The sequence below is a fragment of the Dromiciops gliroides genome, chromosome 1 (assembly GCF_019393635.1).
Source record: "Dromiciops gliroides isolate mDroGli1 chromosome 1, mDroGli1.pri, whole genome shotgun sequence".
In the NCBI taxonomy this organism is placed as follows: domain Eukaryota; kingdom Metazoa; phylum Chordata; class Mammalia; order Microbiotheria; family Microbiotheriidae; genus Dromiciops; species Dromiciops gliroides.
The window spans coordinates 673,987,313-674,011,823 of record NC_057861.1 but is presented as its reverse complement, the minus strand read 5'-3'; the positions used below and the strand labels follow the sequence as shown (position 1 = coordinate 674,011,823).

Below are 24,511 nucleotides of genomic sequence, written 5' to 3'. Positions count from 1 at the left end.
AGTTATATTGGCCTCTGAGCCCCTACTAGTCACAGATGTATGTGCCCCAATCACAAACTAAGCCCTTACCCTGATGCAAACTTTCTTCTGGAAATGCAGCTTAGCACCAGGGTACTATGGGCCTGGGTATGATGTCTACCTATAAAGGAGACCCTTCTTATGTGCTCTTGTTAGCTATTAAAGATAAGCATGGCTCTGCTCCTTAGTTCACTCTGCAGGAGAACAGTTTATACTATGACATTAATATTGTAGAAAACAAACGATTTCTGAGAGACTTAAGAACATTGATCAATGCAATGATCAGCATTGATTCTAGAGGGTTGTTGATGAAGAATGCTGCCCACCTCATGGCAGAGCTGATGGATTAATATACAGAATGAGAAACATGTTTTTGGATATGGCCAATGTAGGAATGTGTATTGCTTGACCCATGCTTATTTACTACAAGGGTTTTGTATTCTTTTTTTTCCGCTGGAGGTAGTAGGGAGAGGGTAATATAGGTGGAAGGGGAAAAATAATTGAAAAAATTATTTTGGGGAGGGTGAGGCAATTGGGGTTAAGTGACTTGCCTAAGGTCACACAGCTAGCAAGGATCAAGTGTCTGAAGCCAGATTTGAACTCGGGTCCCCCTGACTCCAAGGCCAGTGCTCTATCCTGAAAAAAAGATGAGCATGCCCCAGTCATTGGGGTGATCTCATAGATCCTGGTTTCTGCTCTGTAGCATTTACTTTGTAGCCTTTGGCTCCTTTGATCCAGGCTTCAAGCCTGGGGCCAGTGACCGGAGGGTGACATACTTGGTTTTGGTAACAGGGGACGCTGACTCTTTTCACCAATGAAAAAGGTGGTATCATAGATGATCTGATTGTGACAAACACATCTGACGAGTATCTGTACGTGGTGTCCAATGCTGGGTGCCGAGAGAAGGACATGGCCCTCATGCAGGTATGGGATGTGTTTCAATGGCTGTTAAGTCCCTGAGAATGATCCGTTTCCTAGGGAGTAGGGGTAGGGGAACAATCATCTCTGGAGCTGGGTCCTGGAGGGCAGTGAAAACTGGGATTTAGAAACATTTGGCTATGGGACCAAACATGGGCCCATGTTCCCAAGGGTCCTATAGACAAGGCCTTTGTCTCTGTTTTCAGAACAAGGTATCAGAACTGAGAAGTGCGGGCTGTGATGTGAACCTAGAGGTGATTGATAATGCCTTGATAGCCCTGCAAGGTGAGTGCCTTTCCAGGCCAGTGCCGGGATGCTAGGTATACCTTTCGAGCATTGCCATAGTAGCCTGGGACTTAACCAGTGAGAGGAGGGTAGGAAATAGTCCTCTCCTTTCAATCTCTTTTCTTCCCTCCATCATTCCACAAAATCACAGAACATCAGCTGGTAGGGGTTCCCAAACTGTGCTAGGCAGAGTTCTGAACCCTTGGCTCTACTTGCCAGGTCCCTCAGCAGCCCATGTGCTCCAGGCTGGCGTGTCGCATGACCTTCAGAAGCTGACCTTCATGACCAGTGCGGTGATGGATGTCTTTGGAATACCTGGCTGCCGTGTGACGCGCTGTGGTTATACCGGGGAGGATGGTGTGGAGGTACGTAAGGACACAGTGGAAAGAGGATTTCATTTGGGGTCAGAGGACCTGGGTTCAGATCTCAGCTCTGACGTTTACAAGCTATGGAGATTTGGGTGAGTCCTCTCTCCTTGTAGGCCTCAGTTTCCTCCCTTGAAAATGATGATGAACTAAATTGTCTTCAAGGTCCCTTCTAGCTCTAAAATCTGAAGTACTCCTATGCTCTCCTCCTCCCTTTCCCTAGGCCTAGGATGGTGTTAGCCTGTGTTATGTGTCCTGGGGGCCATGGCACTCTCTTGGGGAACAGCTAGTTGCCTTCCTACAACCCCCAAACCCATATTCCATGCAGATCTCAGTGCCAGCAGAAAGGGCCGTCCACCTGGCAGAGGCGCTGCTAGACAACAAGGAGGTCAAGCTGGCAGGGCTGGCAGCCAGGGACAGCTTGCGGCTGGAGGCAGGTCTGTGCCTGTATGGGAATGACATTGATGAGCGCACCACCCCCGTGGAGGGGAGCCTGGGCTGGACCCTGGGTGAGTCAAGGCAGGGATACCCACAGCAGCTTCCCCTGCTGAGAGGTGGGGGCTGGGGCCAGGCATGAGGTAAAATGTGAAGTTATCATTCATGCATTGATTCCAATGTTTAGAAAGCACTTCCTGCATTCAGAGCCCTGTACTCAGGAAGGGGTGGAGGGGAAGTACAGAGTTTTGCTATGACATGATCTCTGTTCTCATAGAGCTCATAGTGCAATGCACCAACAGAAAACACAGACTTGTTTTTGTACTTTAGCAAATCATAGATCTAGAGTTGGAAGGATCCTCAGAGGGCATCTAATCTGACACACTCATTTTATAGATGAGAAAAGGAAGGCCCCGGAGGTGTGATTCTTATCTTTGTTGCTTCTTCCTCCAGAAAAGCCTTTTTCTATATATTTTCATATTTTAAGGTTACCAGTACATCACTTAGGCTGAGGATCTGTTATCCTTCATTCTTGCTACGTGATCCAGCCTATTTCCTGAGTGGTTATAATATACGAAAAGTACATTAGGGAGGTGAAAAATGCTCCTTGAAGAAGTGTGATAATAGTGGAAAGAATCATAAATTTAAGTAAAGAACTTTTTGTTTGGTTTTGGTTTGGTTTGGTTTTGGTTTTTTTTGCAGGGCAATGAGGGTTAAGTGACTTGCCCAGGGTCACACAGCTAGTAAGTGTCAAGTGTCTGAGGCTGGATTTGAACTCAGGTCCTCCTGAATCCAGGGCCGGTGCTTTATCCACTGGGCCACCTAGCTGCCCCCGTAAAGAACTTTTTTTAATTAATTTTTTTTTTTAAATCCATCTTCTCTCCTTCCCAACCATCCTCTCCCAAATAAGAAAGAAAAACAAAACTGCTATCACAAGCACGTACGGTCAAAGAAAACAAATTTATTTCTACATCTGTAAAAAGAAAATGTGCCTCATTCTATACTCTGTAACTTTCACCTCTGTATCAGGAGATTGGGAATATGTGTCCTCATTGGTCCTCTGGAATCATGGTTAGTCATTATGCTGATCAGAATTCTTAAGTCTTTCCAGGTTGTTTATCTTTATAGTATTGTTGTCAATTGTTGAAATTGTTCTCTTGGTCCTGCCCCCTTCACTCTGCTTCAGTTCATACAAGTTTTCCCAGGTTTCTCTGAAACCGTCCCCTCTGTTATTTTACAGCACAATAGTATCCCATCACATTTATATACCATTATTAATTCAAACTTTCCTCACATGATGGGCATTCTGTCAGTTTCCCATTCTTTGCCACCTCAAAAAAAGCTGTATCTTTGTACATTATTTTAGAATTTGTTTTGCCTAGGGCTAATCTCTCTCTTAATTGATCCTCCTTTTAATTTTCCCTTGTCCACTATTGGGTGAAATGTATTTTTGTACCCAAATGTCTGTAGATGGCTATTCTTCCCTCCTTTGCCAGTTCAGATGAGAGTAAGTGTTCAAGTCTCAGCCACTCCTGTACCCCTTCTTCCCTGTGGTAGAAACTTCTGATTGAGATACCTCAATTGTGTGAGATAATTTCCCCCATTTTTCCTTTCTCCTCCCCAGTGTATTCCTCTTCCCTTCCATTTTCATTTTTTTAAGGTCAGCCAGGTATTTTTTTTTAAACTGGGGGCAGCTAGGTGGCACAGTGGATTCAGGAGGACCTGAGTTCAAATCCAGCCTCAGACACTTGACACTTACTAGCTGTGTGACCCTGGGCAAGTCACTTAACCCTCATTTCCCCACCAAAACAAAACAAAATAAAACAAAACACTCTCAGGCCTTCTGATTAGATTCCCTCTATGAATCCTGACAGTGATAGGGTTCAGATAGGGTATCATCTCCTCATATTATAATGTAAGCAGTTTATCCTTATTTAATAGTTTATCACTGTTCATGTTTATCTTTTTATGTTTTCCTTAACTTCTGTGTTTGCACATCAGAGTTTCTGGGCTTTTCATCAGGAATACTTAGAAGTTCTCTATTTCATTAGAGATCCATTTTTTCCCCTTTAGGATTATACTCAGTTTTTCTGGGTAAGCTATTCTTGGTTGACGGCTGTATCTTTTGCCTGCTGTAGTAGCATAGTCTAAGCTTGCTGCTCTTTTAGAGTGGTGGCTGCTAAATCATGTATGATCCTGACTGTCACTCTCAGTACTTGAATTCTTTCTTTCTGGCTATTTTCAGTATTTTCTTTCACCTGGAAACTCTAGAGTTTGACTTTAATGTTCTGGGAGTTTTCATTTGGGGATTTCTTTTAGGAGATGACTAATAGATTCTGTTTTCCACTATTTCTACTTCTAAGAGACCTAGGCAATTTTCTTTTATGATTTCTTGAAATATGATGTTGATGCCATTTTTTGTTTGTTTCAGGTAGCATAATGATTCTTAAATTTTTTCTCCTCAATCTGTTTTCCAGGTCACTTATTTTTTTGTTATAAGGTACCTTACATTTTCTTCTGTCTTTTCAGTCTTTTGACTTTGTTTTAAGATTTTTGGTTGTCTCATGAATTCATTAACTTTTATTTGGTCCATTCTAATTTTCAAGGGATTTTGTTGCTTCGGCAAGGTTTATACCTCTTGTGCCACACTATTACTTTTCCAGTTTTTTCTTCCATAGCTCTTATTTTTTTTCCCATTTTTTTCTAGTGAGCTCATTTTTGTTTTTTGGGTTTTTTGGTGAGGCAATTGGGGTTAAGTGACTTGCCCAGGGTCACACAGTTAGTAAGGTCAAATGTCTGAGGTTGGATTTGAACTCAGGTCCTCCTGAATCCAGGGCCAGTGCTCTATCACTGCACCATCTAGCTGCCCCTGCTCATTTTATTTATAATAACATTTTTGACCTTTTAAAAAAAAAACTCTTGCTTCATCTCTTCCAGGAATTTTATCTTAATTTGTGCCCAAGCTGTTTTTTTCTTTGAGGCTTTATTTGTAGAAGTTTTGAGGTTATTCTTTTCTTTTGGGTTTGTATCTTGAGTGTCCCTATAACCATAATAGCTTTTTATGGTGAGGATTTTTTCCATTTGTTCATTCCTCCAGCTTACTTCCCAACTTTGGACTTTATTAGGGCCAGGCTCTATGCACCCCTGGAGGGAATGACTGAGCTGCTGCTGCTGCTTTTTTTGGAGTATGAAGTATTATGTTATTCCAGGCTCCTAGGAACAGCTCAGGCTGGGGTCCTGTAAGCTTCCTGTGCTTCCAAAGTGATATGATCCAGGGCAAAACCTGATCATTCCTGCCTCTGGTTTGACCCTCTGTAAACGCCTGACCTGGGTTTGGATCTGAGCAGTAAACATATGGGAAGCCCTGTTTGGAGTTTCACCATACTGCTATTGAACTTAGCCACTATTAGCTAGCCAAAAAGCTCTGGTTTTGAGTGAAAGAATTATAGTTTTCATTTTGTTCTGGGATTCCTGCCTTGGTTATTTATTTATTTGTTTGCAGGCTTTAGACTAGGATAGAGTTACCTGCTTCTGAATTTGCTTCTTACTAATATACAACCTAGCACCCCTGACCACCCCTTACCTTGGAACACCACTCCTAAGCACATCCCCATCTCAATCCACGTAGGATCTATAATCCAGCACTGGGTAGAGTAACAAAGCTGCCAGCTGGCACCTGTTCCTGTACCCTACACAGGTTTAGGTCCCTTCATGCTGGATATGGGACGACTTCTTACACTGGTTCATGGCCTCTCTCTGAACTAGAATGCTCCCTATAGTATGCCCTCAGCCAGACCCTGTCTTTAGGGTCCACAAACCCTCCCTGTCTCCTTATGCTAACTGGGCCTGGAAAAAAATGACTGATTTTTTTTTTCCTCTTGACTTTCCTGACCAAGATTAAATCCATTGTGTTTTCTAGATCTTGTTTGGTAGAGTTTTGAGATAGCAATGGTGACTTGGATAGTGTTGCATTTTTGGAATATCTGTTTGGCAGCTGATGGAGGATGGATGTGAGTGGGGAGTTGAAACATATTCCTCTATAAAATGAGAATAATGCTTGTACTACCTACCTCACAGTGTTCTTTTGTGGAAGGTGTTTTGTAAACCCTAAAGCACTATAGAAAGGAGAGCTCTCGTTTTTTAAGTTCTAACAGTCTGTTATTCTTTTTGTGTGTGGGGGGCAATGGGGGTTAAGTGACTTGCCCAAGGTCACACAGCTAGTAAGTGTCAAGTGTCTGAGGCCGTATTTGAATTCAGGTCTTCCTGAATCCAGGGCCAGTGCTTTATCCACTGCACCACCTAGCTGCCCCCAACAGTCTGTTATTCTTGGTGGAGAAAGCCATTACAGGTTGGGGCAGGATCCAAAGAAAGCTTTCAAGAGGAGGGTACCCATGAAAGGTACATGGATAGGACTTAGGAAGAGTAGGGGAATAAGTAAGGGAGGCCATAGAGTATATATCTGAGGACAGTACAGAGTCTGGAAATGTCTAGATATAGGAGTTAAGGCTGGAAAGGTGCTCTAGGGTCAGATGAATGGCCTTCACTAATAGGCAGAGGTGCTAGGACTTTAATTCATTCATGATTCTAAATCAGTTATTCAACTAAATATTCTTTAAGTACCATGGACCTAAGCCTGGAGGTAAAGGAGAGGTTCATGAATCCCTCCAGGGGGATTTAGCATCTATCTCCCATGTGGCGGGGGCTGTTTACAGGAAAACGACGCAGGGCTGCCATGGACTTCCCTGGTGCTGCCATTGTTGTCCCCCAGATGAAAGGGAAGCTGACCCGTAAGCGTGTGGGGCTGACATCTACAGGAGCACCTATTCGCCAGCACAGCCTCATCATGAACACAGAGGGAGCTGTCATTGGTAAGTAGCATTGGTAGGTGAGGGATGGGGGGGTTGGGAGGGCTAGAAAGCTGGGGGTAAGGCAGATGTAAACGCCACCCAATATGTTCACAAGTGAGGATAAGGTTGTGATGGAAAGAACACAAGATTTGGAATCAGTTCAAATGCCAGCTCTGGTCCTTATTGTCTGGATGACCTTGGGCAAGAGCCTTTATGTCTCAGCCTTTCCTCCTTTGGATTAGATAATCTATGAGGTCCCTTCAAGCTCAGAATCCTGTGATCCTTTGTTGTTCAATTCTCTCTGATTCTTTGTATCCCCATTTGGGGTTTTCTTGGAAAAAATACTGGAGTGATTTGCTATTGCCTTCTCCAATTCATTTGACAGATGAGGAAACTGAAGCAAACAGGGTGAATGAAGTGACTTGCCTAGGGTCACCCAGCTAGTGTCTGAGAGTCTGAGGCCAGATTTGTTGTTTTGTCGTTGTTGTTGTTGTTGTTGTTGTTTTGAGGGTCAATGAGAGTTAAGTGACTTGCCCAGGGTCACACAGCTAGTGTCAAGTGTCTGAAGCTGGATTTGAACTCAGGTCCTCCTGAATCCAAGGCCAGTGCTTTATCCACTGTGCCACCCAGCTGCCCCCTGAGGCCAGATTTGAACTCATGAAGATAAGTCTTCCTGATTCCAAGCCCAGTGCTCTGTGCCCCATGGTCCTAACTATCCCTTTCCCCAGATGCAGGGCTTGGCTTTGAACTGTGATCATGAGTGATCAGCTCATGTGGTACATAGTACTGAGCACTGGGCTTAGAATCAGGAAGACTCTGGGGGGCAGCTAGGTGGCACAGTGGATAAAGCACTGGCCCTGGATTCAGGAGTACCTGAGTTCAAATCCGGCCTCAGACACTTGACACTTACTATCTGTGTGACCCTGGGCAAATCACTTAACCCTCATTGCCCCGCAAAAAAAAAAAAAAAGAAACAGGAAGACTCATCTTCCTGAGTTTAAATCTGGTCTCAGATGCTTACTAGCTCTGTGACCCTGGGCAAGTCACTTAATGTCTTTCTGACTCAAGATTCCTCACCTATAAGATAGGGATAATAAGAGCATCTACTTCACAGGGTTATTGTGAGGATAAAGATGAGATAACATTTGTAAAGGGCTTTGCAAACCTTAAAGCACTATCTCAATGCTAACTGTGTAGGCAAAAGCTGTAAGCAGGTTTGTCACTCACCTTTTGGAGTTGGAGTGGTTTTGTTTGGTTAGGGCATCTACATCTGGCCCCTGTACCCAAGAGAAAGAGCAAGGAGGAGGAGGAGGGGGGAATAAGATTTGGAACTAAAAGAGGTCTTCAAAATCAATTAGGCCAAACCCATCATTTTATAGAGAAAGGATGGGACTTGTCCAAAGAATCACAGAAGTAACAGAGCTGGAGTTTAAACCAAGGGGTTTGGCTTTTTTTTTTCAGTCCTCTGACTCCACATGTTGTGTTTTGTTTTGTTTATTTTTCCTGATTAATCAACAACTATTTGGTAAGTATGAGATGATACTTGTGGCTGCTGAGTGGTCTCTGGGCAGGAGATCCAAAGGGTCTAAGGTGGGGTCTTCCAAGTGGCTGAATGTTCTGGAGTACTGCAAGAGGCTGTTCCTCAGCCTTTGGGCTCATGTCATCCATTGGACATGGCCCTGAGTCCCCGAGGACAGGGATATCCTGGGGTGAGTTTAGGTGGCTAGGGTATATCTGAGAAAGTGGGGGCTGAGAGCTAGGAAGGGATCCTTGGGCTCCAAGCTTCAGAGAAAGGGAGCTGGGGGTGGTCTCAGCTGGGGTGGGCCTCAAGCAGCTGCAGAGGAATCCTGGGGTATGAGTCCAAAGCAATGGGTGGGAAGCTTTTTAGGTGACTGCTAGAGGTGGGCAGGAAGGGTCCTGTGCCCAATTTGTATTTAGGTTGGTTACTACAGTGTCTTTGGTCCCTATCAGAAGGTTAGTGGGACTTGTCCATGATGCTGAGAACCCCAGGTCATCCTCAGACAGGTAAGAAGAGACAGGAATGGCCACTTCTGGCTGCCACATGGTCTCTGGGCCAAAATCAGTGGGCAGAGGTCCTAGCTGGTGCAGTGCCCATTCCAGATCAGTAGATGAGGTACCCAAGAAGATATCACTTCAGCCTACAAATACTGGAAATATGATGTGGGTGTTGGGCAAGTGCACTGCAGGTCATCAGGTATGATGTGCAGGTGTGAATAGCAGCTGTGTTAGCCACTGGGGATGAAAACCACAAACCTGAAGTAGCCCCTGGCAGCCAGGAGCGTACATTCCATCAGAAGGGGTTCCCTGTACACATACTATATGTAAACATACAAGAGAGCTAGCCTGTTTGGGGTGGAAAGGCATGTGCAGCTGGGGAGTGGATCAGGAAAGGCTTCCTATAGGTGACACTTGAACTAAGCTAGCCTTCCCACTACACTGGTGTGGCCAGATGTGATCCACCTTGTCTCTTCCTGTGTGGGCACAGGCGTGCCCTCTGCTCTCATTCCATGCCTTGTTTCCTATGCCCTTCCCAGGGGAAATCACCAGCGGCTGCCCCTCCCCCTGCCTGAAGAAGAATGTGGCCATGGGTTATGTGGATGGAGACTACAGTAAAATTGGGACCCAACTGTTGGTGGAGGTACGGAAGAAGCAGCAGGAGGCAGTAGTTAGCAAGATGCCCTTTGTGCCCACCCGCTACTATACCTTGAAGTGACCTGATCCTCCAAGCTCTCCTTCTTCTTGCCTTTCTTCAGGGTTGAATGGGACACACACCCACAGAGTCCCTTCTTTGGTTAGTCGTTGTCTGGGAGAGGGAGGAAATCCTAACTAGTAATTGGATAGGTAGGCAGCTCTTCCAGGGCCTTCTAGAGAGAGATGAGTATGTAAGTCAGGGACTGGGGAGGGAAAAAAAGAATTTGAGGCACCATAATCTAGAGGAAACATGATTTGGATTTAGGAGGACCGAAGTTTGAATTTTGTTTCTGCTGGTTATTCTTTTTTTTTTTTTTAAGTGAGGCAATTAGGGTTAAGTGACTTGCCCAGGGTCACACAGCTAGTAAGTGTCCAGTGTCTGAGGTCAAATTTGAACTCAGGTCCTCCTGACTCCAGGGCTGGTGCTCTATCCACTGTGCCACCTATCTGCCCCTCTGCTAGTTATTCTTTTTTTTTTTTTTTACTGAGTCAATTTGGGGTTAAGTGACTTGCCCAGGGTCACACAGCTAGTAAGTGTTAAGTGTCTGAGGCCGAATTTGAACTCAGGTCCTCCTGACTCCAGGGCCAGTGCTCTATCCACTGTGCCACCTAGCTGCCCCTCTGCTAGTCATTCTTGATATGACCTTGGGCAAGTCATTTCTCTTTGAGCCAGTTTCCTCCTTTGTCAAATGAGGAATAATCATCCTGGTGTCACCTACCTCACATACCTATTGGGAGGAAAAGTCCTTTGTAATGTGATGCAGGATTGGGAGCAATGGTTATGATAGACACTCCAGTAGCTATGGACAAAAAGACTGAGGCCCCCAAGATTGGCATATATGAGAGGTGGCCATGAATGGAGTGGAGGCACCACCCTCTTGTCCACAAAGAATCTTGCTCTGTGAGTGCTGACAAAAGGCACGTAGCCAAATGCCAATTGCCATCTCCCATGTTTTTTAAACACTCAATTTTCTGGGCTAGAGGATATTCAAAATTTTTGGATAATGCAAATTGCAGAATCTCAGAGAGAACTTAACCCCAAATGGTACCTGAAGCATGCATCTCCTCTCTAACATTACCAAGCCCTAAGCTTCTTCTTGAAGACTTCAGTGAGTGCCAGCCCCATTCACTTTTTTTTTTTTACACAGGGCAGAGTTAAGTGACTTGCCCAGGGTCACACAGCTAGTAAGTGTCAAGTGTCTGATGCTGGATTTGAATTTAGGCCCTTCTGAATCCAGGGCCAGTGCTTTATCCACTGCACCACCTAGCTGCCCCACCCATTCACTTTTTGACAGCCTTCTGGGTTGAAATTTTTTTCCTTATGTTAAACCCAAATCTGCCTCTACACCTTCCCCCTCACCCCAGCCTAGTTCTCTGCCCTCTGTGGCCAAGCTGAACAAGTCTAATGGTAAAATCATAGGGTTTAGTTCCTTGACCATAGCATGCACTTAATATTTGCTGAAGGGCCTTTATTAAGATTAGCTAATCCAACCTGTTAATTTCATGATGAAGAAATTGAGGGGCAGAGATTAATCCTTCTATCATGTGATTTTCCTTCTTGGTTTACCTTCCTAGTCGTGTTCTACAAATAGTTTGTCTTCTTTGGGCCTACACATAACTCATTTATTCATTCCTTTAACCAACATTTATCAAGCCTGTACTATGAGTAGAGTCTAAGATTCCTAGACAGGGACATGCATTTTCCCAAAAACACTTGACAGCCCCTAAGTATGTTAGGTAGGGAAGGAAGCCTGGGTGTGTTTGCCACAGATTATGCTGAAGCATGACAAACCTCCACCAGCACTGATGAGCAGTCATGTTAATAGAGCTAAATGTGATTGCAGATACACTGTCAATGACCTAGGAAGGGCCCTTCCCCTCCTCAGTTTATAGGTGGTATGGGAAATCCCAATGCCCAGGCAGCCACCCTTTAAACAAATATGGGACCACTTTACAAATGTAACCTCACTCTCTTGACTAGGGAGGGTTGGGGAAAGGTGTATTCTACAATACTGTGACATTCCAAGGCCCAGTCCTGACTCCTGTGATCACTTTCCATACCGGATGGGGCTTGATCATTTCCTGTTATTGCCTTATCATCCCCTTGGATAAAGAAAAAGTCCTACTGTTAATTTCCGGGAAAGTCATCAGTCTGTTTATTTCATGTCTGAGTCTCTGGTTCATGCTTCCTTCAGGTGGATACCACCAGACCTAGGGGGTGCTTCCACACCCCTTCCCTGCCTGAATTTGAGCTGACTGGGAACAGTTAAAGTGACAGCTTGGCTTGAAGAGGAGCTCCTATTTCAGAACCAATCCTGGATAGGTTCCCTTAGAAAAGCCCAGAGCTGCACTGGCTGGCTTATTCACTTAGTAACTAGAAGGGGCACACATTCAGGCATTGTACTGGGAAATGAAGAGGGTCTGCAGTCCCAGGCTGCCTCACACATTTGCTAGTTGTATGACTCTGGACAAATGACTTCCCTTCACTCAGCCCGAGTTTCTTCCTCAGCAAAATAGGGAAGATTTTCGTCCTTACCTCATGCCTCACAAGGAATGTTGTGGAGATCACATGAAAAACACTTTGCAAACCTTTGAAGTGGTGTTTCATTGCTATTTGGGGGGAGTATTCTTTGAGTGGAAGGGTCTTTGCATCAGTCATTGTTACCTATGGCTTTGTCCACAAACGAGATGTGACTCCCACACTTATAGAAAGTTCACTCTTGGGGCCAGTTTTTCCTCTGAAAATGGGGATGATAATGTAAAATTGTCAGCAAAGTACACTGAACCACAAACAGGAGTTCGTCTTACCCTTGGAGGGTGTAGTACCTGAAGTGGACACAAGGCGGATATGCTAGTAGGGGACAGACATCAGGAATTTGTCCACTTTCACTTTCCAAGTTGGAGTCTATGCATTCCCAAATAAGCCTTCATCTTCTTCCAGTCCACTTAATCCACTTCTGTCCAGACCAAAAGTCTGTAAAATATTCCTTATAGCCAGCAAGGTAGGAGGCAGGATAGGTCATACCCTCATTACAGTCAGAGACTGATTCTAGCAGTCAAATTAAGGATTGTTGGCTCATCCCATTCAGCCCCTTTCATTTTACTAGAGAGGCCCAGAAAGGGGGAGATGCCGTGGAGGTCACAGTTTGTCAGTGCAGGGTAGCCCACAGGAGTCACTCCCCCTCTTCTTTCTTTCTTTCAAGTGAGGCAATTGGGGTTAAGTGACTTGCCCAGGGTCACACAGCTAGTAAGTGTTAAGTGTCCGAGGCCGGATTTGAACTCAGGTACTCCTGACTCCAGGGCCAGTGCTCTATTCACTGTGCCACTTAGCTGCCCCTCCCCTCTTCTTTCAAAGGTAGCTTACTAGCAGAAGGCAAAATCGCCACCAGAAGGACTTCCGGGTCGGGGCTATATCAGGCTTCTCTGATCCAAGCTGTGCCTATTTGGGGGGCGGGGGGGGGGGGGGAGTCAGCTGACTCTAAGCAGGTACAGCTAGGCCCCAGATACATCCCTGAAAACCTCTGTGTGTTTTCATTTCCTGTCATTTGGAAAGAACATTTTCTGACTCTGAATGATGTGAAATGATGGACACAACTCCATGTTAAGGCCTACAAGGATTGTTTTCATGTGTCTGAATGCAGGCACATACATGCAGGGCTAGTTAAAAGGTAATCTACAAAAAAAAAAAAAAAAAAAAAGGTAATCTACAAGAGAGGGGATTTGGCCAAATACCACATGGAAAAAGCTGTGTCACAAACATAAGCTTTTATTAGTTTGCACCACTGCATCAGTGGGAAAGGGGAAAAGGCAAAGATGGAGGAGCCAGAGAAGGGGAGAGATGAGGTAGTAGCTGGCTGGCCTGTTGAGTCTGGATGACAAATGTGAAATCACGTCTCGCTGGGCCTTTCCCCATACGCTCTTCCCTCCCCCAGGATGAGGCTCCAAAATACCCAATCTGCAGGTAAGAACATTATTGTTCACAGATTTATGCCATGAAGGGGTAGCATTGCCTAGTGGGCAATGAGGCCCTAGAGAAAAACATCCTTCCTGCAAGCTAGTGCTGGCCTTGCCCAGACCCCTGCTGCTAAGTCCTTTGGCTACATTGAGCCAGCACCACTCAAGAGCATGGGATGTTCTACCCTATTCTCTTCAAAGGCTCTCTGGGTACATGAAAGAGCTGAGAGCAACCAAAGAAACAGGCAACTCTGAAACCACAGGCTGGCCATGGTCCTGCACATCTATCGTCTCTTCTTCAGTTTTCCCAGACTAGGGCAAGAGGAGGAAATGGAGACAATTCCATCAGACATTCTTTCTGCCTTTGCTCACCTTCCTGTCCTGGTAAAAAAAAAAGTCCAGAGTCCAATCTGGTCTGTTGTCATGCAATGGGGAATACAACCATCAAAGCTGAAGCCTTACTTGAGGCCTAAGCCCTAGACATGTTTGGGAAGTCAATTATCCCCACAGGGGGGAGCTCTAAGTACAGTGCTAGGTGGAAGAGAATGCAGCTTGTATTAAGTGGATCAGGACATGCAGTGTCACCTTTGAGGCTAGACCCATCTGAGCTGGGGAAACTGTTCCAGTCCAATCCTGTCTCACTTCTCAGACCCAGGCTGGCCCCACCCTGGGGCTCACACTCGACTGGCTTATCTGGGAGGAGGGGACAGGTTTCTGCAAGGCTGGAACTGGAAGTTATGCATGCCCTGGGCAAGTCTCTAGCCCAAAGATCTCCTGGAAGGTGGGAGGAATTAAGTGGTCAAAGGACCTTTTTTTACCCCACCTTCAAGAATGAGTTCTATTGGAGAATTCACCACAGATCCGCACAAGCAGAAAGCTACCCCGTAACTGCAGCACCCCAAAGTGACAGTGCTGGCTGTGATTCTCAGCCTTATTAAAGAGTACTCAGAACTGGAAGAGGAAAACAAGTCTAAGGGTTCTCCTTTCCGCCACCTCCCTCCTGGATTCAGTCCAGGCATGGGTTGCCCCAAGGGTGTCAGTTGTCAAGGGACCACAGCAGGTACTGTAACTTGGAGCCACAAGGGAGGGGAGGCTAGCAAGGAGACAGCAGGCCATGCTTCCAATAGGGTTGGGTCTTTTCCCAGCACGGCAAAGTATCTCTAGAAAGGGAAAATGGCGAGAGCACAGTATTGTTTCCTTTGCTTTCCTCAAACCTACACCATTCCCTTGACTGATATCTCCCCAGAAACAAACCCCAACCAGTAAGTGTCACTGGGGCCCTTGGCAGATAGGAATCCAACAAAGATAGGCTGCTGGTGTAGAGGCAGCAGGAAAACCAGGCCCACGAAGCCTTCTTCCCTCATTCACGATGGGTTTTGATGGATTCATTTTCTGAAGTTTCCCTGAAAAAATTGGGAAGAGAAAATGGATGTCATTCCCATGTAAGTCTGCTGTTTCTTGCAAATATATACCATTCCCTTCCTGTTCCCCTCCCCCAATCAGTAGGGCAAAGTGAAAAGAGAATCAGAGGTCCTGGGTTCAAATTCTAGCTGTTTCTTGTTATCTCTATGACCTTAGGCAAATTACTTAACATCCTTGGCTTAGTAGGACTAGACAAATCTCTTAAATTCCATTTCAGCTCCCTATATTCTCTGATATCCACTCAATATCTATGTGCAAAGCTGTTGTGAGTGGTAGGGACAGGTGGCACAAAGATTTAATTAGACATAATCCCTGCCCTCATAGAATTTGCAATCTAATAGTTTTTGTACTGGCCTAAGAGACAGGATGCAATGGATCAACTGGCTCAACTCAGACATAGGAAGGGAGGGAATTAAAAGCACTTCCCTTAATGCAGGAAGCCCAAACTCCATGAAGTTAAGCAAGATTTTTATGGAGACTTTTTTGGGGGGAGGGTGAGGCAATTGGGGTTAAGTGACTTGCCCAGGGTCACACGGCCAGTAAGTGGTAAGTATCTGAAGCCAAATTTGAACCCAGGTCCTCCTGACTCCAGGGCCGGTGCTCTATCCACTGTGCCACCTAGCTGCCCCTGGAACATTCTTTAAAAAAAAAAAAGTCTTGGGGCAGCTAGGTGGCACAGTGGATAGAGCACCGGCCCTGGAGTCAGGAGGACCTGGGTTCAAATTTGGCTTCAGATACTTACCACTTACTGGCCGTGTGACCCTGGGCAAGTCACTTAACCCCAAATGCCTCACCAAAAAAAAAAAAAAAAGAATATTCCTGGGACAATTTGCAGCTATGGCCAAAGGGCTAAAAAACCATTCCTTTCGACCTAGTAATACCACTACTAGGTCAGTATTCAAAAAGAGATTAAAAAACAAAAAAGTGAATTTAAAATTGAGATGTACATCAATTCGAGAATGGCTGAACAAATTGTGAGATGAGATTATGATGGAATACTATAGTGCTATAAGAAGTGATAAGCAAGGGGCGGCTAGGTGGCGCAGTGGATAAAGCAACGGCCCTGGATTCAGGAGTTCCTGAGTTCGAATCTGGCCTCAGACACTTAACACTTACTAGCTGTGTGACCCTGGGCAAGTCACTTAACCCCATTGCCCCGTTAAAAAAAAAAAAAAAGAAGTGATGAGCAAGATGCTATCAGAAAAACCTGGAAAGACTTACATGAGCTGATATAAAGTGAAATGGTACTGTATACAAAGTAACAGCAAGATGAGCAGCTGTGAATAACTTAGTGAGTCTCAGCAACACGATGATGCCAGACAACTCTGAAGGACTTATGAAAAATGCAGTCCATCTCCAGAGAAAGAACTGGTGATGTTTGAATACAGATTGAAGCATAAATTTTTTTAATTCCTTTTTCTTAAGGGTTTTTTTTTTTTGGTCTGTTTTCTTTCACAACCTGACATGGAAATGTTTTGCATGACTTAAAAAAAAAAAAGAATGCAATCTGGCCAGGAAAAAGACTTCTCTGCCTGAAACTTAGAAATCTCAGCCCCTTTTCTGGGGCTGAAAGAGACCTTAGAAGTCGTTTGAAAGGAGTGTGGTACAGTGGCTATAGGTCAAGCCCTGGGCTCTAATTCTTCCATTTCAGATCTGGATGAGTTCACGACCTCATCAATTCCCAATTCCTCCTCAGTGCCAGTATAGCAGGTGCTTATTTAATGCTCACTTAACTGAACCAAGTTTAGCCCCTCTCTGAGCAGCGCTCCCCTCCATAGTCTCTTCGATCTCTGCTTGATGATCAGGAACCTGAGGACCTCAGAACCCCTTCCATTTGTAGCTAAGAGTTCTAATTGTAGGAATGATTTACCTTGTACTGAGTCTCACTCTGCCTGCTTCCATCTTAGGTTGACACAATTTAAAGTTCTGAAACATCTAAGAGAGCATCAAGATCAAGACCTCCCTCTTATTAACCTCATTTTATAGATGAACAATCAGAGGCCTGTAAGGGGGAGTGACTTACCCAAGGTCACATGACCAACAGCAGACCCATGATTCAAAACCAGCTCCTGCTGCCTCTAAAACCAATACTCATTCTACTATAGGTTCCATTAGACTCGATGATCTGAGATCACCTTCCAGCCCTAATAGGTTATGATTCTGAGTTCTGAAGGGGATTCCTGTTTCAGTTCTAATATTCTAGAATGTCTTACTCTGTTGACTTCAGCAGGAATTAAGATTATGGTAAACATCCACCATGCAAAACATGATGTGGGACAGGCCATTTGATGGTTTTAGCAGTAGTTATCTAGGAGCAACAGAACTTCTTAACTCTACCAAAAATGAAATGCAATGTCTTGGGAGAAAAGAGCATGTTCCTCATCACCAAAAGTCTTCAGTCGGGGGTTGGATTCAATGTTCCATTAGGCACCTTCCAATTTTAAGACTCATCTCCCACCCATGGGTTCTTATTCTGTCTACTAGGGCCAAATCAAAGACTAGGAGAAAAAGTCTTTCAACTGACCATTTCATTAATAATTTCCAACCTAAATTCTAACAAATTGCCAGCATGGCTTCAGAAGAACTAAGGGCTATTTCTACATTAAAATTTATTAAGTCAGAGTCTTGAGAAGTTACTTTCTTCCTTTTCTTTTTAATGTCTAAATTCATTTGAAGATTTCAGCACCTACCACTGAAACTTGGGCATCACAGGTACTTTCGTCAAAAATTGTGGCCAAGAAGATAAGTCTAGGAGGCAGCTAGGTGGCGCAGTGGATAAAGCACCAGCTCTGGATTCAGGAGTACCTGAGTTCAAATCTGGCCTCAGACACTTGACACGTACTAGCTGTGTGACCCTGGGCAAGTCACTTAACCCCAATTGCCTCACCAAAAAAAAAGGGGGGGGGGGAGGAAGACAATGAGAACCAAGGAGTTCACAAGAAGCAGCTCAGAGGCGGCCATGGAGCATCCCCAAAGGCACGCCCAACTCCTCCCATCTAGACACACGTAAAACCTTGTTGAAGCAGTTGGGGTTTGTGTCCATGTTGCTGATATCTGTGGTCTATGACTCCACTACCTGTGTTTTCAGAGTGGGATCATGCCTTTTCTCCTTCCTCTGTGGGGCATGACCTCAGGTCAAGGATGAGGAGGGCTGATTTCTCATTTACTTTTTTTGGTAGTCTGCCCAGTACCTGTATCCATACCTGAACACTCTAAGCTCCTTCATCTTGGTCAGTTAATAATAATAATAATCATAAAGTAACTGACATTTAGTCAGTCTTTTTTTTCCCAGTTGTATCTGATGCTTTGTGACCCCATTTGAGGTTTTCTTGGTAATGATACTGGGGAGGTTTGCTATTTTCTTCTCTAGCTCATTTTAAAGATGCAGAAACTGAGGCCAGGAGGGGTTAGTGACTTGCCCAGGGTCACACAGTTGAGTCTGATGCCATATTATAACTCAGGAAGATGAGTCTTCCTCACTTCAAGCCTAGTGATCAATGCACTGCACTGCACCACCCAACTGCCCCCATCTAATGCTTTGCCAAAATTATTTTATTGGGTGCTTACTACAACCCTGTGAAATAGGTACTGTATCATTATTCCCTTTTTTCCAATGGGGACACTGTGACACAAAGGTAAAATGACTGGCCCAGGGTCACATAGTTACTGTGAGATTTGACTAGCTAGAATTTTAGCCTTTAACATTACCAAGTAGCTCCTTGAAATGCTAGTCTGTGGCAAAAAATCCCCATCTCCTTAATAGTTGATAGATTTCTCTCTCTCTCTCTCTCTCTCTCTCTCTCTCTCTCTCTCTCTCTCTCTTGCTCTCCCCACCCCTCCCCCTTATCCTGGTCTTTTGGGTCCTCTATAATTTGGGGTCATCTTTACTTTCCAGCTGACTCTCTCATACATATTCTCTCTCCTTCCACCTGCCATGTGCCCTTTTTTTTAAAAAAAATTAGTTTTATTGTTATCTCTGTTTGGATTTTTTTTTTAATATCACCATTGTTTCCCCCATTATCCCTCCTCCTTTTTCCCAGAGAGCCATTCCATATGACAAAAAGACTAAAGAGGGGAAGAAAATAAGCATAATTGATCAATACATCAAAAAAGTTGAACAATATGTGCAATACCTGAGCACTTCCCACTTCTGCAAGGGGGTGGTGCAGGAGTGCCCTGCCTTGCACTTTTTTTTTTTTTTTTAGTGAGGCAATTGGGGTTAAGTGACTTGCCCAGGGTCACACAGCTAGTAAGTGTTAAGTGTCTGAGGTCGGATTTGAACTCAGGTACTCCTGACTCCAGGGCCGGTGCTCTATCCACTGTGCCACCTAGCTGCCCCTGCCTTGCACTCTTAAAAATAAAAAAACCCAGCTTTTGTCAGTCCTTCTTTTCCCTTTACATTGCTTTCTCTCAATTACTCCCTTCCTTGTGGCAGAGTACGGTAATGGAAGACAAATGCAAGGCTGATCCTGTCTGACCACAAATGCCTCATTTTACACCTGTGCCCGTATATACACAGACAGCTCTTTATACACATTACTCCTGAGAGCTGTGTTTACTCTGTCTGCTCCGGGTCACACAGCTCACGTTCTCCCACCTGAGCCTTTGCTCACACCCTGTTCCCTGGGCCATCAGTGCCTTTGCACAGCCCACCCATTCTTCAAGGCCGAGCTCAATTACTACCTCCACCTCCTCCTCCAACAAGTCCTCAGCAAGAAGAAATCTCTCTCCAACTTGATCCAACATTACTTGGCACTCATCTCATGACTCTCAATCAGCCTAATTTGTACTGCACTTATCTGCATCTGCTCCTACATTATGAGCTCTGAGGGCAAGGATAACATGGTGTCTTTTTGACCTTCTGTTTCTTTCCTGCTGTTCTGACACTGCACACAGTAGGCGCTTGATTGAGAAATACTACTTGGACCCAAATTAGCTTTCCTTCAGGAAGGGAAGAACATGGCACAGTCCCTCCATCTACGAAAGCCTCCCCCCTGTCAATGAAACCTGTCCGCCTGGCATTCAAGGCCTGCCATAATCTGGCAGCAGCAAGCCTTATGTGCCCCCCCCCACCCTGGGCCAACCATGTATTCTGTACATCCTAACCAGACCATATCCTGAGGACATTTTGTGCTTTCTCCCTCAGGGTCTTTGCTCACATTACTCCCTATACCTGCATTGCCTTCCCTTCCCTTCTGCTCTTCAATTCCTGGGCATCCTTTAAAGACTACCTCCAAAATGCCATCTCTTCTAGGAAGCCCTTCATGATTGATAATGACCTTCTCCTGGCAGACTTCCCACAGCACTCTGCTCATCATATACTAGAAGAAGAAGAAGAAGAAGTGTGGCAGGGTGCAAAGAGCTCTGGTCTGAGATCTTTACTCCTGGGCAAATCACTGTACTTCTCAGGGCCAATTTTCTTATCTGTAAAATGTGAATCATAAGACCTTGTCCACATAACCTGCCCCACATGATTTTTATGAAGTACTATAAAACTTAAACCCCTATCTCATTTCAGCTGTTTTTAAATTTGCATTCAAACACTACACATTTATGGTGTGCAAGGCCCTGTTAGGTACCTTCAAGAAGCATATGCAAGTGGGAAGGGGACACAGAAGACATCCATTCCAGCCCCCCCCCCCCATTTTACATATCACATCATTCCTAATACATGGGAAATTTCATGAAGGCTCCTTCCCCCATCCCAGCATAGTGCTCTGTAAGCAGCACCCAGAAGGGGCTTAGTAACCATTTGATGAACTGAAATCTCACCACCTTCACAAAGCCTTATCCTTTGGAAGCTCTCATTAGCCCTACCTGTTCTGGTCTTGGAAACTAGAATCTTCCCAATCAAGTGAGCAGGGGCAAGTGTGCATGTGTAGAGGATTGTTGGGTGTCAGGGAGAGGAGGAGAGAGACAGACATCAGGATCCTGGAAGAGGAGAGGAGGAGAGAGATAGACATCAGAATCCTGGAAGAGGGGGAGATTTGAGCTGAGGTTTAAAATGGGGGGGGGGGGGGGACATCTAGGTGGCACAGTGGATAGAGCACCAGCCCTGAATTCAGGAGGACCTGAGTTTAAATCCAGCCTCAGACACTTGACATGTTCTTGCTGTGTGACCCTGGGCAAGTCACTTAGCCCTCATTGCCCTGCCAAAAAAAAAGGCAGGAAGGAAGGAAAAAAAAATGAGTGGGAGGGGCTGGTGGCTTTTCACAAACCTGAACTGTCAAGGTAACACTGGGATCACTGACAGGGGTAGCTTAATTTACTGTTACCCTTGGGGGAAAACGAAAAGTCAGCTATGTAACCAATTTGTCAAAAGAATGTCATTGATGGCCTTTTCTATGAGATTCAGAGTTGTAGAACTCACCTGCCCAGTGGGGCTAATCAGAGGAAATCATTCTGCTTCTCCTGGGTGTACTTTTAGTGGCTGAATAAAATGGGATATGTGAATATAATGGAATACTATTGTGCCATAAGGAATGGCAAATAGGAAGAATTCAGAGAAATTTGGAAAGATTGCTTACTTCCCTCTGCCTCAGTTTATATCAGAGCCAAGAGAACAATCAGTGGTGACCACCACACTACGTACTGAAAGCTACCTGAACTCTGATCCATGCTGTGACCAATTCTGACTCTAGAGGACACTCCTTCCACCTCTTGGCAGACAGGTAGTAGACAGTTATGGAAGGAGGTTGTTAGATATGGTCAACGTGTGCATTGTTTTGTTTACCCACACTTCTTTGTCAGTTGGGAAATGACAGCAAGGTTAAAAATCAATAAAGCAGGGGGCAGCTAGGTAGCACAGTGGATAAAGTACCAGCCCTGGATTCAGGAGGACCTGAGTTCAAATCCAGCATCAGACACAACACTTACTAGCTGTGTGACCCTGGGCAAGTCACTTAACCCTCACTGCCCCCCCCAAAAGAAAATAAAAAGGACCAAAAAAAATCAATAAAGCAATGAAAAAAATAAAAATGAAGGCAAAACGGGAAGATATTCCAAGCATAGAGTAGTACATTTGAGTAAAGGCAAGGAGTGCTGAGAGCACCTAATGTTTTCAGGGTGCAAAGGGTTATTCAGTGTGGCTGGGGAGTAATATGAGATAAAGCTGGAAAGGTAAGGAAGGTGGTGCCAGGTTACAAAGGGCTTCCAAGGCCAGAATGTTAATTAGACATTGAAGTCTTTATGATCAGATGACTTATATGACCTGACAGAAATATAAAAAATAATACTCTGGCAAAGGTATGAAGGATGGATTGAAGAGAGAGGATGAGAGAAGGAAGAGGTCTTATAATGGAGGTCCTATAAGAAGATGCTGGCAAATGGAGGTGAAGGCTTAAACTAGGGTAGGTCCACCAGGAATATAAGGAGCTTCCAAGGGAAAAAATGTGGAGGTGGAGTTGACAGGACCTGGTAACTGACTGGATATGAAAGGGAAGGGACAAAGAAGAGATAAAGCTAACACACCAAGGTTATGATAAAGTAACATGGGAGACAGGAGGGCACAGACTGAAACATTGAGCCAGCTACATTTTTAGCCTAGAACTATAAAACTTTTAGCAATCTGAATCTGGGGGTCTCTGTGGGCCCTTCCAGCTCTAGATCCACGGGTCTATGATAACCAAAGGAAGGCAGCGTTATCTGTTTCTACTATCCCCTTCCTCATCCCCTCTCCAATCACAGATGCAGAGCTTTTATGGGAACGGTGGAAATTATGCTCAATTTAAAAGAAGTGTGAATTGAGTCTCAGTCCTGGCTCTGCCACTAAATCACCCTTTGATACCTTGAATGATCACTTCCCTTCCCTGGGCATCAGTTTCCCTGTCTGTAAAATCACAGGTATCAGACTAAGATGATACCATGCATTTCTACTGCTAAATTGTAGAGCTTTCCAAAATACTTTCCATACAATGACAACTGAGAGATAGTATTAGCAGTATCATTAACATTTTACAGAAAACTACAGCATGAAAGAAGACCTGGGTTCAAATGCAGGACTCTGGTACTGTAAGCCCAGGCAAATCCACTTCTCTTGAGTCTATGATCCCATCTGGGAAATGGGGATAACATCACCTACCCTACATAGCAGGACTCTTGAGAGCTAAGTGCTTTGTCAACTGTTAATTGAATAATGTAAGATGTTAAGGCTTAACCTGGGCAAGAGAGGTTAAGGCTAACCCTGGGCTGGGACACTTACCACGGAGGAAACAAGGAAGAACCATCGGGAGTGGAACCATTCTGGCCTCCCAGACCTATGGGAGGTAACAGGATCAACATTCAGCCCAGAGAAGGCAGGTATGATCAAGGCCAAAGGGTGGGAGGGGAATCCAGGTCTTCTCATTGCCATAGCAACACTGGTAGGGCTGTAGCCTGGCACATGGTGGGTGCTTAATAAATTTTGATTGATTGATGGGAAGGTTTAGGCCCTGGACCCCTAGCCCCAGCTATCGTGGTCAGAAGAGCATTCAAGGCTGTTTTGACTAATTATGAGATTTGTAACCCCAGGAAAGGTGGGCTAACCTCATCCCCTGCTGAGGGGGCATCTCCTGAGTGAGGGAATAGATTTTAAAGACAACTAGCAGCGCTGCCACTTGGTCCCAGCACGGGCCTTCCCCCACCCCCACCCGCCAGGATGGATGGGCAGTGGTACAGGCCGGGGCGGGGGTGAGGGCACTACCAGGGGCCTCCGTACGGCATGAAGTCCCGTCCCCCCACCCTCCAACCCCGCCCCCGGAGTGGTACAGGATGGAGGCGGGGGCGGGGGATGGGGGGCGGGCAGTGGTACAGTCAACTAGGCCGTAGGGCCGGAGTCAGAGAGGAGCGGGGCTGGTGGGGGCAGCTCACCCGAAGACGGGCGGTGGTACAGGCCGGTCACGGTGCTTCCGTACACCCCCCAGGCCAGTTGGATCCCCAAGAGGCTCAGCACCAGCCACAGGAGCAGCAACTTGAAGAGGGTCACACGCATGTCCTGCGCCTCCCACTCGCGCAGGAACTCGCTGCCCAGTGTGCTCAGGGCACCCAGAACGGCTGTGGGCAGAGCTTGCCAGCCCAGCTCGGACCCAAATTCAGCCGCCATGCTAATCAACTTCTCGCTCACCCACCTTGCCCTGGGGGGGGGGGGGGCGGTTGCTGCAGCGGCTACTGCGCAGGCGCCGAGTATTCCGGAGGGGGACGTCTGGAATATCAGGCAGCATTAGCAGCCCCTATCACCCGAGCCCGAAAAGGAAAAGCCATAACGCATGCGCAAAGAGGTGGCAGTTAAAGGTGGAGTAGAATGGATGACACGAAAACACGCACGCGCACAAAACTGCTAGCGAGCACCCCCACCGTACCTATAGTGTGGGTGACTCGGGAGCACAAAATAGTAACCAGGTCTTTTATAGCCCTGTGGCTCCCGTGATGCCCAGCGCGGCGTTCGTGATTGGTTAAACGGCGTCCTCTTCGGGAGGTTACGTGATTTGGAGCAATCGTTGTCTAGGGGCCGGGCTCTGAGAGCGTGGCCGCGGCTAGCCACGGCTCGAGCCCGTCTTGGGCTCGGGAGCGCGCACGTTG

General features: G+C 45.6%; 2 protein-coding genes across 6 annotated transcripts in view; one reads left to right on the top strand and one right to left on the bottom strand.

Moving 5' to 3' along the window:
- Positions 1–20,581, top strand: part of AMT (aminomethyltransferase) — a 27,848-nt gene extending 7,267 nt beyond the window's left edge. For 3 of the 5 annotated variants that reach the window (XM_043977343.1, XM_043977340.1, XM_043977342.1), the window contains exons 4-9: positions 811–942; positions 1,143–1,221; positions 1,441–1,586; positions 1,915–2,095; positions 6,734–6,889; positions 9,424–9,959. In XM_043977343.1, coding sequence (XP_043833278.1) covers positions 811–942; positions 1,143–1,221; positions 1,441–1,586; positions 1,915–2,095; positions 6,734–6,889; positions 9,424–9,602 — 873 coding nt within the window. In that variant the 3' untranslated portion in view covers positions 9,603–9,959. Of the gene's footprint in view, positions 1–810; positions 943–1,142; positions 1,222–1,440; positions 1,587–1,914; positions 2,096–6,733; positions 6,890–9,423; positions 9,960–11,775; positions 12,604–20,210 lie in introns of those variants that run through there. The other 2 variants (XM_043977341.1, XM_043977339.1) reach the window with 2 other exon arrangements.
- On the bottom strand, positions 13,329–24,511 carry TCTA (T cell leukemia translocation altered). Its single transcript, XM_043977344.1, is given in 4 exon segments — positions 13,329–14,937; positions 23,157–23,211; positions 23,804–24,080; positions 24,082–24,511. Coding segments are annotated over 4 exon segments (447 nt in total). The 5' UTR covers positions 24,154–24,511; the 3' UTR covers positions 13,329–14,894.